Genomic DNA, 14113 nt, shown 5'->3' with positions numbered 1-14113 from the left:
TCTTTCTGTTCTTCTAAATTAAAGGATTTCATTGCATTTAAAAATAACGTCTAATATGTCTTTTTAATTTTTTTGTTTTTTTGTCTCTTTAGGGCTGCACCCATGGCATATGGAGGTTCCGAGGCTAGGGGTCTAATCGGAGCTCTTGCTGCCAGCCTACACCACAGCCACAGCCACAGCCACGCCAGATCTGAGCCACGTCTGTGACCTACACGACAGCTCATGGCAACGCTGGATCCTTGACACACTGAGCGAGGTAAGGGATTGAACCCACGTCCTCATGGATGCTAGTCGGGTTCGCTAGCTCCACCAACAAGTCTTTCAAAACAATTCAGAATATAATAATTAAAAGACAAGTCAGTGATATGCTAGAGATATTGTGTACATTACTTAAAATTTGTATATTCATGACATTCTGATTTTGAGGTGACCTTTTTAAACTAAGAAAGCTACCTCAAGGTATTTACTAGATGTTTTCATTGACTTGTTTTCACTTCTGTGAAAATCCTCAAAATCAATTCAATAAATACTTAGCAACTACCACAGGCACAAGTGTTAAACTATGTATTAATTCCAAAGACGATTCCTAGAACGTAAAAATCCAAAAATGGATCCTGGAAAGTTTTGCCAGCTGCCAGGCTGGATTACTTTAAATCCCTGTTTTAAAAAGGCAAAACTTTGTTCTAAGGAAAAGTCCTTAGTAAAAAAACCTTTACTTTCTAAATTTCCACAAGTATTTTACCCTTTAAAAAAGGCAGCTTCAACAAGCCAAGATCTTTCACTGTGTGCTTACTTTTACTTACAAACTAAAGAGACAAGAAACCTATGGCCCCCTCTCCCCCCAGGTTAAGAAAACAGGCACTTGGGGCCCAAAGAGGCCCCAAAGCTATTTTCGTTGGGTGTCTTTCCTTTAGGAAATTCATAAGTTCTTCCTCGAACCCAAACATTAGCAACACTTTACAAAAATAACAAAATCATCAATAGACGTTGCTGTTGGATTTGGTCGCAAGGCTATTTCCAGAGACTTCTGTTTTGAGATACTCTCCTTGCGGAAAATGGAGCTTCGGTTTTACCTGAAAACTGACCTTCACGTTTTTTGTCCTTCACGGCATGTTGTTCCCCACTGCGGTGAGAAGCGCTCATCCACAGCACTTGGCCGACCCATCCTGGGAGTCGCAGCGTTTTTAAACGTGGGCCTGCAGCCTGCACCTGTCCCGCAGCGCCACCTCTCGCCCGAGCCCCAGTCAGCTGACTTGGAGGGGGCGTTCCCCGGAGCCGGGCGGAAGCCCCCTGCCCGACCGGACGCGCCGCAGGCTGCGCGGGGCCGGGGGCCGGGGAGGCGATTGACGCCCACGGCTCCGCCCCGGCTCCGCCCCGGTCGGAGGGGGCCGAGTGGGTGGGACTCTCCGCCCCCGCCCCCCGGCCCCTGTCGCTAGGGACGCGGCAGCCGGGCAACCGCGATGGGCCCGGAGGAGGGGTCGACGCCGGTGGACAACGTGGTCACTCAGTTCAGCACCTATGAGGACTTCCTGGACTCGCAGATCACCACGGTGGACTTGTACTACCTGGAGGTGAGGGGGGCCGCCGCCTCCCAGACCCGCGGTCCCTCCCGCGGGCCCGCGTCGTGGGACGTGGGCTCTTCGCCCCCTGCCGGTGGGCCGCGGGGACCGTAGGCCGCGCCGCGTCCGGACGGCGGCGCCCAGGCGGCGGCGGCGGCGATTCCGCGGCGTCCGTCCCGCCCCGCGCTGCCCGGGTGGGTTCAGAGGTCGGGCCCTGGGGGTCCCCGTCCGGCCGCAGACCCCGCGCGTGCGCACGGGGCACGCAGACCTGCGGGGCCCGGACCTTGTGCAGCGCCGCCTCCCGGCCCCGCTGCCCTTCCAAAGTCGTGCTCGCTGAGCAGGTGGCGGGGTTCCGAGGCCGGCAGCTCAGGTCTGACACTTTGTTTCTCGTTCCTTTGCCAGTTGGTGTTAAAGAAAGGAAGACGCTATCCTCCCGGGTGGAGCTGGTGTTACCCTGGGCATGTGGGTCCATGAACTTGCACCGCAAGCGGGTTGAGTCAGAAGGCCCTTTCTTTACGGGTACAGGTTACAGCTCCCGTAATTGCAGGCAGTTCCTGACTCAGGTTTATCGAGTCGATTGATCACAGCTGATGTGGGGAGTGGAAACAAGTCTGCAACACCGCAGCGTCGGACGTAATTGGGATTGGCGGCTGTCTTCCTATCCGCACCGCTTCCCCCCCCCCCACGTCCCCCCCCCCCCCCCCCCCCGGCCCCGCACCTGCTTCTTAAAGGTGTGTCAGTGCCCGGGAAGATGGGGAAGGGCGGGAGGAGGCGGAATAGAGTTCGCGTCCTCTTCCAGGGGAACCAGCGTGAGCGGGAAAACGACAGGCCACTGGTCCTGAGAAGCAGGAGGTGCACGGTGGGGCCCTATAGCGCTGATGTATTCCCAGGCCAGGCCAACTAAATGGGCACTGCCCGGGAGCCATGCCACAGCCCCCCCAATCTGCCCTCTCTCTGCTCTGGGTAGTCACTCTGCAACTGAGTTGGAGAAGCATTTGTATCCTGCTGCCAACTCCCCATACTCCTTACCTGCAACAGTGTAATTCTGCATTTTAGTGGATTGAAATTTTTGGACTCCAGTGATTATGTTAAAAATGGGATTTTACCCCAGTGTGGATTCCAAGGTCTGAAAAGTGCTTATCCTCCATTACACACTCATGTGCTAGGTATGAACATAATTTTAAGCAAATAGAAACATCTAATTGGAGTCCTGTCTCTGCCACAAACAAGTTGTGTGACCTTGGACAGGTAATTTTATCTTTCTGAATTATCTAGTAGAAAAAGTCCAGGTGGCATTTCCAACATACCGTCTGACTTCAAAAACAAGCTTTTTAATATTTTATGTGGATAATATGTTTAAAATCGTGAAGGTTGCGTTTTATGCCTTTGCAGCAAAGTCACTGAAATGAGGGGAAAAGTAATGGCGCCAAACAATGTTTGCGTCTAAATTTTTGAACATCCAACAAACAAGGAGGAGACAGAATAAATAGTCCAATAGGATATAACCATCTGTGTGGCACATGTGGAAAACTGTCCAACCTAAGCTTCATCTCATTAAGACGGGTTTCAGTTGTTTTTTTTTAAGTCAGAGTCTTTCGTGTGAATAGCAACTAAAATCATTAATGTTGACTAGGAGTGAGAAATTAATACTTTGTGTTTCATTACTCAGAATTTTACATGTCTCCAAAATGGAAAATGGTGACTGTGTTTGGGGGGAAGGGTAAAGAAATTTACTTTTAAATTTGGCATTGGTTGAGCTTATGATTATTGTACTTTCAGAAAAAACAAGGTGAAGATTTAGCTGAATAGTGATCTAAAAGTATTTGTTTTTGGGTTGAGTAATGGAAAAATTTAAGTGCCATTAGCTCTGGGGACCTGTATTCTCAAATGCTTTCTGTAGATGCCACGCTCCTTGCCACACAGAGACAAGTGAGCCGCTCAGAGTTTTTTCAGTCGTCTAGCTAGTATGGAGGGCAAGCATGGGTCATGGATTGTGTTTTGTGAGGTGATTGCTCTTTTTTGGGGGGGGAGTCTTCTGTCATGACTTTGGTCTGGATGGAGCAGTTTGAGTGGTGAGAGAGAGCATATTATAGTTAGAAGAGCCTGGAGTCGTGAGATGAGGATTCTAATTCTGTATCATTGTGTTTTAAATCGATTTGAAACTTCAGTTTCTCATCTGCAAAATGAAGGGGCTAGCGTAGATGACATTCAAGACTCTTACTGTAAAATTTTATGAGTCGTCTGTGGAGCCGTGTGTCCAGCATGCACGTATGTAGTCATCCAACTAATTAATGAATCTGCCATAGTCGATTTTACCTTCATGGCTAGGGATTGAGGAAGACGCAGTTCTAGACTTCAAGTCCTCTCTCCTTAGCGTGGTGCTTAGAGGCCAGTCTAAGCGCTTCTTCCTCAGCAGACAGTTCACAAGAACTTAGGGTCATCCCGGTTCGTTTTCCTTGTGGGGGATCTTCTTCCACTGCCAAAAGGTTTGTCTTAATTGAAAAAAATTAATACCAGTGACTCATACACCAAATGGCCAGATTGTCTTAGCTGGATTCATTCTCTACCGTACTTACTCTTGGCTGTGCCCTTGGAAGCGGTCCTCTCTGGTCATGAACAGGCCCTTTTGGTTTGGTGTTTGCTTCTGCCCTTCGGCGCTTGGAGGGATGGAGGAGAGTTAGAGAACTTATTCCTTGTCATTGTCATTGTGCTCCTGGCTGGGGTTTGGAGGTGGCTGAATTTCTTTCTTTCTTTCTTTCTTTCTTTCTTTTTTTTTTTGCATTTCAGGGCGGCACCCGTGGCATCTGGAGGTTCCCAGGGGTTGAATCGGAGCTGCAGCCTCGGCCTGCGCCGCAGCCACAGCAACACGGGATCTGAGCCTCGGCTGCGACCCACATGGCAGCGCAAGGCAGCGCCCGATCCTTAACCCCCTGAGCGAGGCCAGGCATCGAATCTTCCACCTCGTGTTCCCAGCCGGATTCGTTTCCACTGCGCCGCGACGGGAACTGCTTTCGGTTCGTGGCTTCATGGCTCAGGGCGGCCAACTTGCCTTGCCCGCAGCGACAGGTTCTTTCCCGGTGCCCACGCACCCCCTTCTAGGAGCCGCGTCCTCTCCTGCCTCCTTTTCCGTCTCCTCTTCGCTTCGCGACTGCTCACGGTGCTGGCCCCAGGATGCTCCACTTCCCCCACGTCGGGGCCCCTTGATCCTGCCGAGAGCTTGGTGAATCGCGCTTTCATTCTTCTTCATCCTCTCTGGAGTTTGCCCGCCACGACCCTGACTCTAGGTTGTCACATAACATTTCAGACCCCTGACCCTCATGCATCTCTGTGCTCATCCGTCTCCTTACTGAAGCTGCGGCGGTTGATAGGACCTTAATTGCTAGGATTTAAGTAAAAGTCAGTTCTTGGAGGTATGAGGGGTGTGTGACTCTAACCACCACCGTGCTTTTTATGTGAAGCTTGACTAGGAAAGAAGGGAAGGAGGCGAGGAAAATGGAGACTGGCATCAGCTAACTATCCGACGAGCTGCAAAGGGAGGCGGTGGTACAGGAGAGTAGAAGGCTCCTCCTTCTGTGTCCTCGGGGCTCTGGTCGTTTCAGTGGGACCCAGAAACATGAACTTGATAGCAACTTTAACAGTCGGGTTTCCCTCTGACAGCCTGAGCCACACTGTTTGTTCTGGGAGTTAGAGTCATCCAACTTAATTTAACTAGTCCTCTAAATCAATATACAAATACTTTAAAAAGTTTTGGCAAAATTTTGGCATTGTAATTTTCCAGATTCTTTTTTGATGCTTCTTCTTTGTTCAGTCAACGCTCTTCCCTCATTTCAGTGGCCGCCTGTGACCACTGGAGAAATGAGTCCTATTGAATTGCTTTTCTCAGGTAAGAAGTCAGAGGGTGTTTCAGAATTATTTAAAAATTTCCCCGATTTTTTAATGGAGCCCAATCATGGCTAAATTATTTACAGAGATTAGCAACGCGGAAGTTTTTTTTGGAGATCATCTTGCCATTATTTAGAAAATAGAAATAAACAAATCATACACATTACACCTTTTTGATATAATCTTAAAAATTTGGCAGCCTTAATTAAGGGAGGTTCTATGAAAAATCCACTAACATAAGTTGCCAAGATTATACAATAAGCCAGTTAACCACCAACCGTTTTTTTCCATTATTTGTTGCGGGTACAGAATAAATTCTGTTTCCTATGAAATAGCTTTATTCATATGTTTCAGAATCGGCTGTAATATTTTCTCTTTATTCAGTAGTAAATTATCTGCTCTCTGCTTGAGAGGAGTCTTGTATTTTTGTCTTTAGGCTCACAGAGGTTTTTGCCTTTAGGTTCACAGAGGTACTTTTCCCTAAGTAAAATATCTAGTTTGCTCATGGATATCAATTCTGATGACTGGGGAGTGGAACTGAACTAGGAAAGCCTCATCCACTGTATTTCCGAATCTTTATCACAGTGATAAGATCAAAGTACCGTGAGCCTGATGCCATCTTCAGTTTCTCAGCTGTATCTCCACCAAGCCCCTACAGTCTATATTCTGGGTATTTAAAGTATGTTCCTTTCAAGTTTTGTTTATACTGACTGAGAATTTTAGGATTTGCTCTCTTGGCAGCTGACAGATACGTCACACAGCGGAAGTGGAGTCCTGGTGGCCATCACGTCTCCACCGCGTGTGTCTGTGTACCTGGAGTTTGGAACCTTTGACCACCTCATCTTGTTCCCCTCCTCTCCCTGCCTGTAACTACATTGCTGATCTCTGCGAGTTTGTTTTGTTTTTAGATTCCACATACAAGGGTGATGCAGTATTTTTCCTTCTCAGTCTGACTTGTTTCAGTTAACATAATGCCCTCAAGGTCCATCCATGTTGTTGCAAACGGCAGAATTTTCTTCTTTTTTATAGCTGAGTAGTATTCCGTCGTGTGTGTGTGTGTGTGTGTGTGTGTGTGTGTGTGTGTGTGTGTATTCAGTCATCTGTTGTTGGACACTAGGTTGTTTATTTCCATACTTGGCGATAGTAAATGATGCAGTGAACGTGCGAGTGCAGATATCTCTTCACCTAGTGTTTTTGTTTCCTATGGAAATATTCCCTTGATTGTGTGGTAGTTCTATTTTTAGGGTTCCCTTTCTCTGCATCCTTACTAGCATTTGTTATCTCTTGTCTTTTTTTTTTTTTTTTTATTGGCTGCATCTGAAGCATATGGAAGTTCCTGGGCCAGGAATCGAATCCAAACCATAGCTGCTACTTACAGCACAGCTGAAGCAACACTGGGTCCTTAACCTGCTAGGCCACAGTGGGAACTCTATCTGTTTTTTTGATGATGGCCATTCTATCAGGCTGTGATAATATCTCATTGTGGTTTTGATTTGCGTTTCCTTAATAATTAGTGATGTTGAGCATCTTTACTTGTTGCCGAGACCAGCTCAGCAGGATGGGGCTGAAGAACGGTGCTGTGAAACTTAAGGAAAAAAGTTAACATAAAACAAGACACAAAGGCATTTATCTTAAGTAGAGGTGGGAAGCCGGGGACTCAAGGTCTCAGGGACCAAGAGCCCCGCCTCAAGAAGCCCCACTGCTTTTCTGGTGCTCTTGAGGATGAGGCCAAGTGAGGAGGGGCTCTGGGTGGAGGATATAGGGTGGTTTTTATTATGTCATAAGTTCTTTTATTATTTTAAAAGTCACTTAGCTGGTAGATGGTTAAGCTTTTACTCGGATCTTTAGGCACTTAACAATCATTAGCATTTGAATTAGCTATGCAGAGCCTTCCGGAGAATCCTCCCTGTGCTTCCGCAGAGGGCTTGCCTGATTGCAGCAACCCGCTGTGCCTAGGTTTGCACCTTGGTTCTCTTTGCTGATGCATATTCTGCTAATGACCGCTCATGAACCCCTTGGGGCCATGAGGTTCCTCTTTGTCTTATTCCTTAGAGGACATGTGCTTGTGCAAACGGCGTGCCAATCTGCACAGGTCCCGCGTGCCCAGACCAACACATCATGTCCTCATTCAGCTGACCCTATGAACAGCTTATGCCTTTAGGTCTTTGTGCTTAAGCTTAAGTCACTTAGCAGCACTGTGACTGTTTTTCAAGCAGGAAGATGGGGTAAAGTAAAGCAGGACAAGACGGAGTTTTCAGCAAAGAGGCTGAGAAAATACGGCAGAAACATGTCTCGCGACAACATGTACCTGTTGGCCACTTGAATATTTTCTTGGAACATATGTCTATTCAGATTCTTTGCCCGTTTTTATTTTTTATTTTTGGCTCTTTAGAGCTGTACCCGTGGCATATGGAGGTTCCCAGGCTAGGGGTCAAATCGGAGCTGTAGCTGCTGGCCTGCACCACAGCCACCGCAGATCGAAGCTGCATCTGTGACCTACACCACAGCTCAGGGCAACGTTGGCTCTTTCCCCCACTGGGCAAGTCCAGGGATCGAACCTGAGTCCTCCCGGATACTAGTCAGATTCGTTACTCCTGAGCCACAGCAGGATCTCCCCTTTGCCCATTGTTAAGTTGGATTATTTGTTTTTCTGCTTGAGCTGTATGAGGTTTTTTTAAAACAATATTTTGGATATTAATCCCTTACCAGATATACGATTTCCATGTCCTAGGTGGCCTTTTTATTTTACTGATTATTTCTTTTGCTGTGCAGAAGCTTTCGAGTTTGATATAGTCCCATTTGTTTATTTTCGGTTGTTGAAGCCGTAGGAGCCAAATCCAAAAAAATCATTGCCTAGACCCACCAATGAGCTTTTTTCCTTTCTTCGTCTATGAGTTTTATGGTTTCAGGCCTTGCCGTTAAGTCTTTAATCCATTTCTGGTTAATTTTTGTGAGTGGAGTAAGATTCAGATCTAGTTTCATTATTTTATATGTGACTGTCAAACTTTCCTCGCCCCTTAGGGACTCATTGAAGAGACTGTCTTTTCTCCATTGAGTATATTCTTGTTTCCCTTGTCAAATACTGGTTTACCAACATGCAGACATGCCTGGGTCTATTTCTGGGCTCTTGATTCTGTTCCATTGGTCTGTGTGTTTGTTTTAAGCCAGAATTATATTGTTTTGATTACTATAGTTTCATAATATAGCTTTCAGTCAGGAAATGTGATATTCCAGTTTGTGGTTTTTTTCAGGATTGTTTTGACTGTTTGGGTTCCATATACATTTTAACTTTAATTTTTTTTCCCTACTTCTATGGAAAATATCATTGAAATCTTGGTGGGAATTGTATTGCATTTTTTTTTGTCTTTTGTCTTTTTAGGGCCGCACCTGCAGCAAATGGAGGTTCCCAGGCTAGGGGTCTAATCGGAGCTGCAGCTGCCAGCCAACAGCACAGCCACAGCAATGCCAGATCCGAGCCACGTCTGTGACCTACACCACAGCTCACGGCAACGCCAGATCCTTAACCCACTGAGCGAGGCCAGGGATCGAACCTGCCACCTCATGGTTCCTAGTCGGATTCGTTTCCGCTGCGCCAAGACGGGAACTCCTCTATTGAATTTTTTGATGGCGTCTTATGGAATGAATATTTGGTCACAGACACAGGGCTCTGCATAACAGTAGGTCAGGCTAAGAACCTGTTTTACAGCAGAGTTGCTGTGGAAATAAGGACCTGACCGTGTGGTTCACCTCTCATAATATGTCCTAAAACACTCAGAGCTGCCACGCGCTAGATCATTGGGGTGGGTTGCTGAAAGCACACACGGGGTGCCAGCTGGGAGATGACTATAAGAGAATGGCTGCCATCCACCATGGTACCGTGCATAGCTGGACTCAGACGTCTTGGCAGTGAGCTTTGTTCCCTTGTTCTGGAAACTAAGAGGTTAAAGCATCTTACTCAGTGATCAACGTGGGGAGTTTGTACTTTCTTTCCTCATGGTAGGCTCTGCAGGGTTAATTGTCCCCCTAGTGAACGGGGGACCATGCTCTCAGGTGACTGGGTGAGAGTCAATTGAACTATAGCTGTTGCCTGGAATCTTCGGGATCTTTGTCTAGGAATCAGGAGGCAAGAAGAGAATCACCATGTTGGCCAGAAAAATTGAGCCTTATTGTCAGGGAAAGTTAGGACTTACAAAATCACTCATGAAGGAGGGCCTTTGAAGTTCTAGAGATTCACTGGATGCCTCTTGGTACTCCCTTTCTCAGTTGTGGTGGTAACTGTGCAAGTGCAGCAACCGAGGCTTGAAAAGGGGCCTGGTCACCAGGGGCTCAGACCGTCAGGAGGGAGGGTGGGGCTCGTGGCACTAGACATGCTGCTAAGACCAGCACGCACCTCCCTCCCGCCCTCCCCTCCTTCTGTCCCTCCCTCTTTTCCTCCATCTTTCTCTTCCTTCCCGTATATAATTTGTCTATCCATTTTCTTTTTGTAAATGTGAAAAAGAGTAAATCTATACTAAAACCAGGAAACAAGAAGGGATGCTACTCTAGGGACCAGAAATTGTGCCTATTTCTTGTAAGTTGGAGAGCAGATAGTATCAGATTGACAGGGTAGACAAAACCATAGCCCCAAATGAATAAAGAACAGAACTGGGGAAGTAAAGCAGATTTAGAGAAAAGTCAGAGGCACGGTTGTACAGAGAGCATGAGGGAACCTATAATTGATTAAAGATGTTCATTCTACTTGGCTAGGCCAGGGATAGACCCTGTCCCCGCATATATACTTGCAGGGTTTCACTCAAGGGTAAATGAGAGAACAGCTTTCTGAGAAAGTGAAATACGAATCTAGAAAGCAGTCTTGGAGAGTGTTAGGGGTTGAGAGATAATCAGAACTAGGATGAAGCATGCTGAAGCGTGAAGTAGCTAAGCAGTGCCCAAGTCCAGGATAGAGGTTGAAGAGGAGAAGAAAACCGGGAGAGGCTTAGGTCATTTTTACTTTGGCAGTTCCGTTGGTGAGGGTGGCGTGTATCCCAACCTTCCTTTCCTCTTCGCGCCCACGTATCCTCAAGGGCAGTCTGTGCATTGTCCTACGCTGCTCTTTTACGCGTAACTTCCTCTGGTCACCTGTTCAGAGGAGAGACCAGTTAGGGAACCAGATTTGTACAACTATGGAGGGAGTCTTTGCTAAGGACTTTACCAATTAACCCAGTTCTCTGTTCATAAAAATGTCTCCCCAGATGTTTGAGAGAACACAACAGCGTGAAAGACAGGGCCAGAGATGAGTAAGGACGGAAGTAATATCAGACAAAAGAAGACATTCAGAACTCAGAGATGACGTTAAATAAACCCCAGCTTTCTACCTTAGAGGCATTTTGATAGGTGTTATTTTTCTTACAGAATTAACTATTAGCAGAATGATATAGACTGGTGTGAAAAGGGAGCAATCAGAGAGCAAGAAAGAATTCTTAGAAATTAAAAACTTAATTGATGACATTTTAAAAAGGGTTAACTAATAGAAATCACTTTTAAAGGACAAATTAATGATCTGGAAGTTAAAGTTCATGTAATTACCCAGAATGTTTTGAAAAAAACAAAAACAAAAACAAAACAAAAAAAAATGATGGGGAAAATAAGAATGACATGAAAGAAACTATGAAGAATAATTTCAGGAGGCTCAATATCTCTCTAAGAGATGTTCCAGAAAGAAATTATATAGAAAATTAAGCAGATAAAATAATCAAATAATAAAAAAATTTTCTATGTTGGAGATAAGTGTAAAATTGTAAGTGCCTGTCTGACAATTAGATGCTTAGCAGGATGAGTGAAAAAGATCCATACCTTGGCAAATAGTGGTAGGATTTCAGAACTCTGAAAGTAAAATGAAAGCTGAAAAATAATTCAAATCAGATGGCATCAAAATTAAAAACTTTTGTGGAAGACACCATCAAGAGTCAAAAGGCAACCCATACCATGGGAGGAAATATTTGCAAATTATATCTGATAGGGGTTAATATCCAGATTATATAAAAATTCCAACAACTGAACACCACAAAAGCAAACAATCCAATTGAAAACTGAGTAAAGAACTTGAATAGGCATTTCTCCAAAGAACACGCACTGATAAGCAACGAGCACACAAAAAGATGTTTAACGCCACTAATCGGTAGGTAAATGTAAATCAAAACCACAGTGACATACCGCTTCACCTCGTTAGGATCGCCGTTATTAACAAACAGACAATAGTGAGTGTTGGTGCAGACGTGGAGTGACTGGCACGCTGACACTGCTGGTGGGAATGCAAAATGGGGCAGCCATTGTGGACACGGTAAGGCAGCTCCTCAAAAAGTTAAAAAGAAAATTACTTGATGTTCTGGAAATGCCATTTCTGGGTGCTGCATAGCCAACAGGATTGAAAGTAGGAATGTGAACAGGTATTTATACACCCACGTTGACAGCGTCATTATTCACAGTAACCGAAAGGTGGAAATGACCCAGGTGTCTGTTGATGGATGAAGGCATAACAAAATGTGGTATGAATCTGCAGTGGACTGTTTGCTACTCAGCCTTTAAAATGCAGGAAATTCTGCAACTTGCCGCAGCATGGAAGTCTTGAGGACAGTATACGAAGCAGGATAAGCTGTAGCTACCAAAAGACAAATACTGCACAATTCCGCTTATACGAGGGGCCTAGGGTAGTTGAGTTCAAGTAGAATGGTCCCTACCAGGGTCTTAGGGGAAGGGCAATTGGGGAATTATTGTTTAGTTGGCACATGGTTCGGGTTTGTACGATAAAAAGGGTTGTAATGACAGATGGTAGTGATGACAACATCACAGTAACGTGAATGTACTTAGTACCACTGTCCTGTGTACTTCAAATGGACAGGTTTATGCACTGTATATGTTACCACAATTTAAAAGATAATTCAGCGTCCGCAAATAGCCTATAAACGAGAATCAGCTTGGTCTTAGACTTTGCATTTGTGCCAGTGATTCCTAATGAAAAGGGAGTAATATCTTTCAACTTCTTAGAAAATTCTAGAGTTTTCTCCCTGGCTGTATTGGATATTCTCTGTTTGCCCTTGAGATTCTGTCCGACCTCGAGTTCTAGCCTCCGCCACCCTGCCCTGTGCTCCATGCCCCACGAGGTTGTCTTATGGGGGCACTGCTTCAAAGGGGGGCTCCCTTTCCCTTTGGCCGGGTGGGTTCAGCCAGGAAGAGGCACCAGCAAGAAAGCGAAGCCAAGAGGTTGTGCATTTGTTTCCGCCGCCTTCCTCGTGTGCTGCAGGTTGGCGGTGGAGGTTTTTCCTCCACCGAGCCCGGCCCGGGTTGGAGAGCGCTGCCCTGTAGCCTCACCCTGTGTTCTTTCATTGCTCCCTCACTCGACCGCAGTTGGACTGGCTCACGGCTGTGAATAGCTTACTGCCAGGTTGCTGGCTACAGGGTACTTCACAGTCCCTCTTGGATGTTTCTTAACCTGGTCAAGACCTTTGTAAGTTAACTCTGCCATTCAGTTTCCTTTGGTTACCCTATTTGAATGCATCATCTGTTTCTTGCCTGTACTCTGATTGATAAACTAGATAAACTAATATTCAAATGGGATTGCCAAATAAAGACTTTTTGGGGAGGGTGTGGATCAGGGACTCACAAAACCACCTACAGATCTTTTCTGAATTTGTAACGTGAGCAAATGCTTCACATATTTTTGTATAGATTTTCTTTCTTCCCTCCTTTCCTCCCTCCCTCCCTCCCTTCCTTTCTTTGCTTTTCAGGTCTGCATTTGCAGCATATGGAAATTCCAAGGCTAGGGGTCAAATAACACCTGTGGCTGCTGACCTACACCACAGCCACAGCAGCTCAGGATCCGAGCTGCATCTGCAACCTACACCGCAGCTCATGGCAACGCCAGATCCTTAACCCACTGAGTGAGTCCAGGGATCAAACCAGCATCCTTATGGATACTAGTCAGTTTTGTAACCTGCTGAGCCCAAATGGGAACTCCCTAGATTTTCAAATTATTACTATAAACTTGTATATAGTTTTCTTTTATTTGTTTTATGGCTCTTTCCTGATTTCTAAAATTGTTTGTATATGCTTTCTTTTCCACCATCAATCTTGCTACGTATTATCTATTTTTTTGGTCTTTTTAAAGATTAACCTCTTGAAATCAACTATTCTTCAATTAAAAAAAAAAAAGAATAAGCCCTTAGCTTTCATTAGATAATTAAAGCAGATTGGATTTGTGTATTTTAATTTCTACTTTGTTCATGTTCCTGTTGTTTTTATTAATTCTTTCCTTCTGTATTATTTAAGTGTGTTTTGCTATTCTTTCTCTAGTTGAATGGTTAGCTGGTTATTTTCAAACTTTCTTTTATTTAGTAAATGCAATGATACAGTTTTTTCCTATGTACTTTATTAAGGTTTGAAATGAAATTTCCTTGCCATGAATGACAAAATATAACAAATAAATCAAAAGATAAACAACTGCCTGAGAGTAAATATTCACAAAGTATATGTTCAACAAGGACTGGCGTAGGGAATAAAGCCCTATAAATTGATAATAGATAAAATCCAATATAAAAATGAGCAAATTTAATAAACAGGTAGTTTTCATACGGACACTAAAAATAGTCAATAATTATACGAAAAGTTGTATATATATGCATAATATCATTTACAGA

General features: G+C 45.0%; 1 protein-coding gene and 1 long non-coding RNA gene across 5 annotated transcripts in view; one reads left to right on the top strand and one right to left on the bottom strand.

Annotated features, from left to right (window-relative positions):
- Positions 1-1318, bottom strand: part of LOC125110369 (uncharacterized) — a 92318-nt gene extending 91000 nt beyond the window's left edge. Inside the window, exon 1 of the long non-coding RNA XR_007130584.1 lies at positions 1086-1318. This is a non-coding gene — a long non-coding RNA (uncharacterized LOC125110369). The remainder of the gene's footprint in view (positions 1-1085) is intronic.
- A 20-nt stretch (positions 1319-1338) lies between these two features.
- CFAP299 (cilia and flagella associated protein 299) overlaps positions 1339-14113 on the top strand; it is a 531077-nt gene continuing 518302 nt past the window's right edge. For 2 of the 4 annotated variants that reach the window (XM_047751671.1, XM_047751670.1), the window contains exon 1: positions 1350-1571. In XM_047751671.1, coding sequence (XP_047607627.1) covers positions 1461-1571 — 111 coding nt within the window. In that variant the 5' untranslated portion in view covers positions 1350-1460. Of the gene's footprint in view, positions 1572-14113 lie in introns of all 4 variants that reach the window. The other 2 variants (XM_047751673.1, XM_047751672.1) reach the window with 2 other exon arrangements.

Source organism: Phacochoerus africanus, chromosome 10 (genome assembly GCF_016906955.1).
Source record: "Phacochoerus africanus isolate WHEZ1 chromosome 10, ROS_Pafr_v1, whole genome shotgun sequence".
Taxonomy (NCBI): domain Eukaryota; kingdom Metazoa; phylum Chordata; class Mammalia; order Artiodactyla; family Suidae; genus Phacochoerus; species Phacochoerus africanus.
The sequence above is the reverse complement of the archived record's forward strand: the minus strand, read 5'-3'. Positions and strand labels throughout refer to the sequence as shown.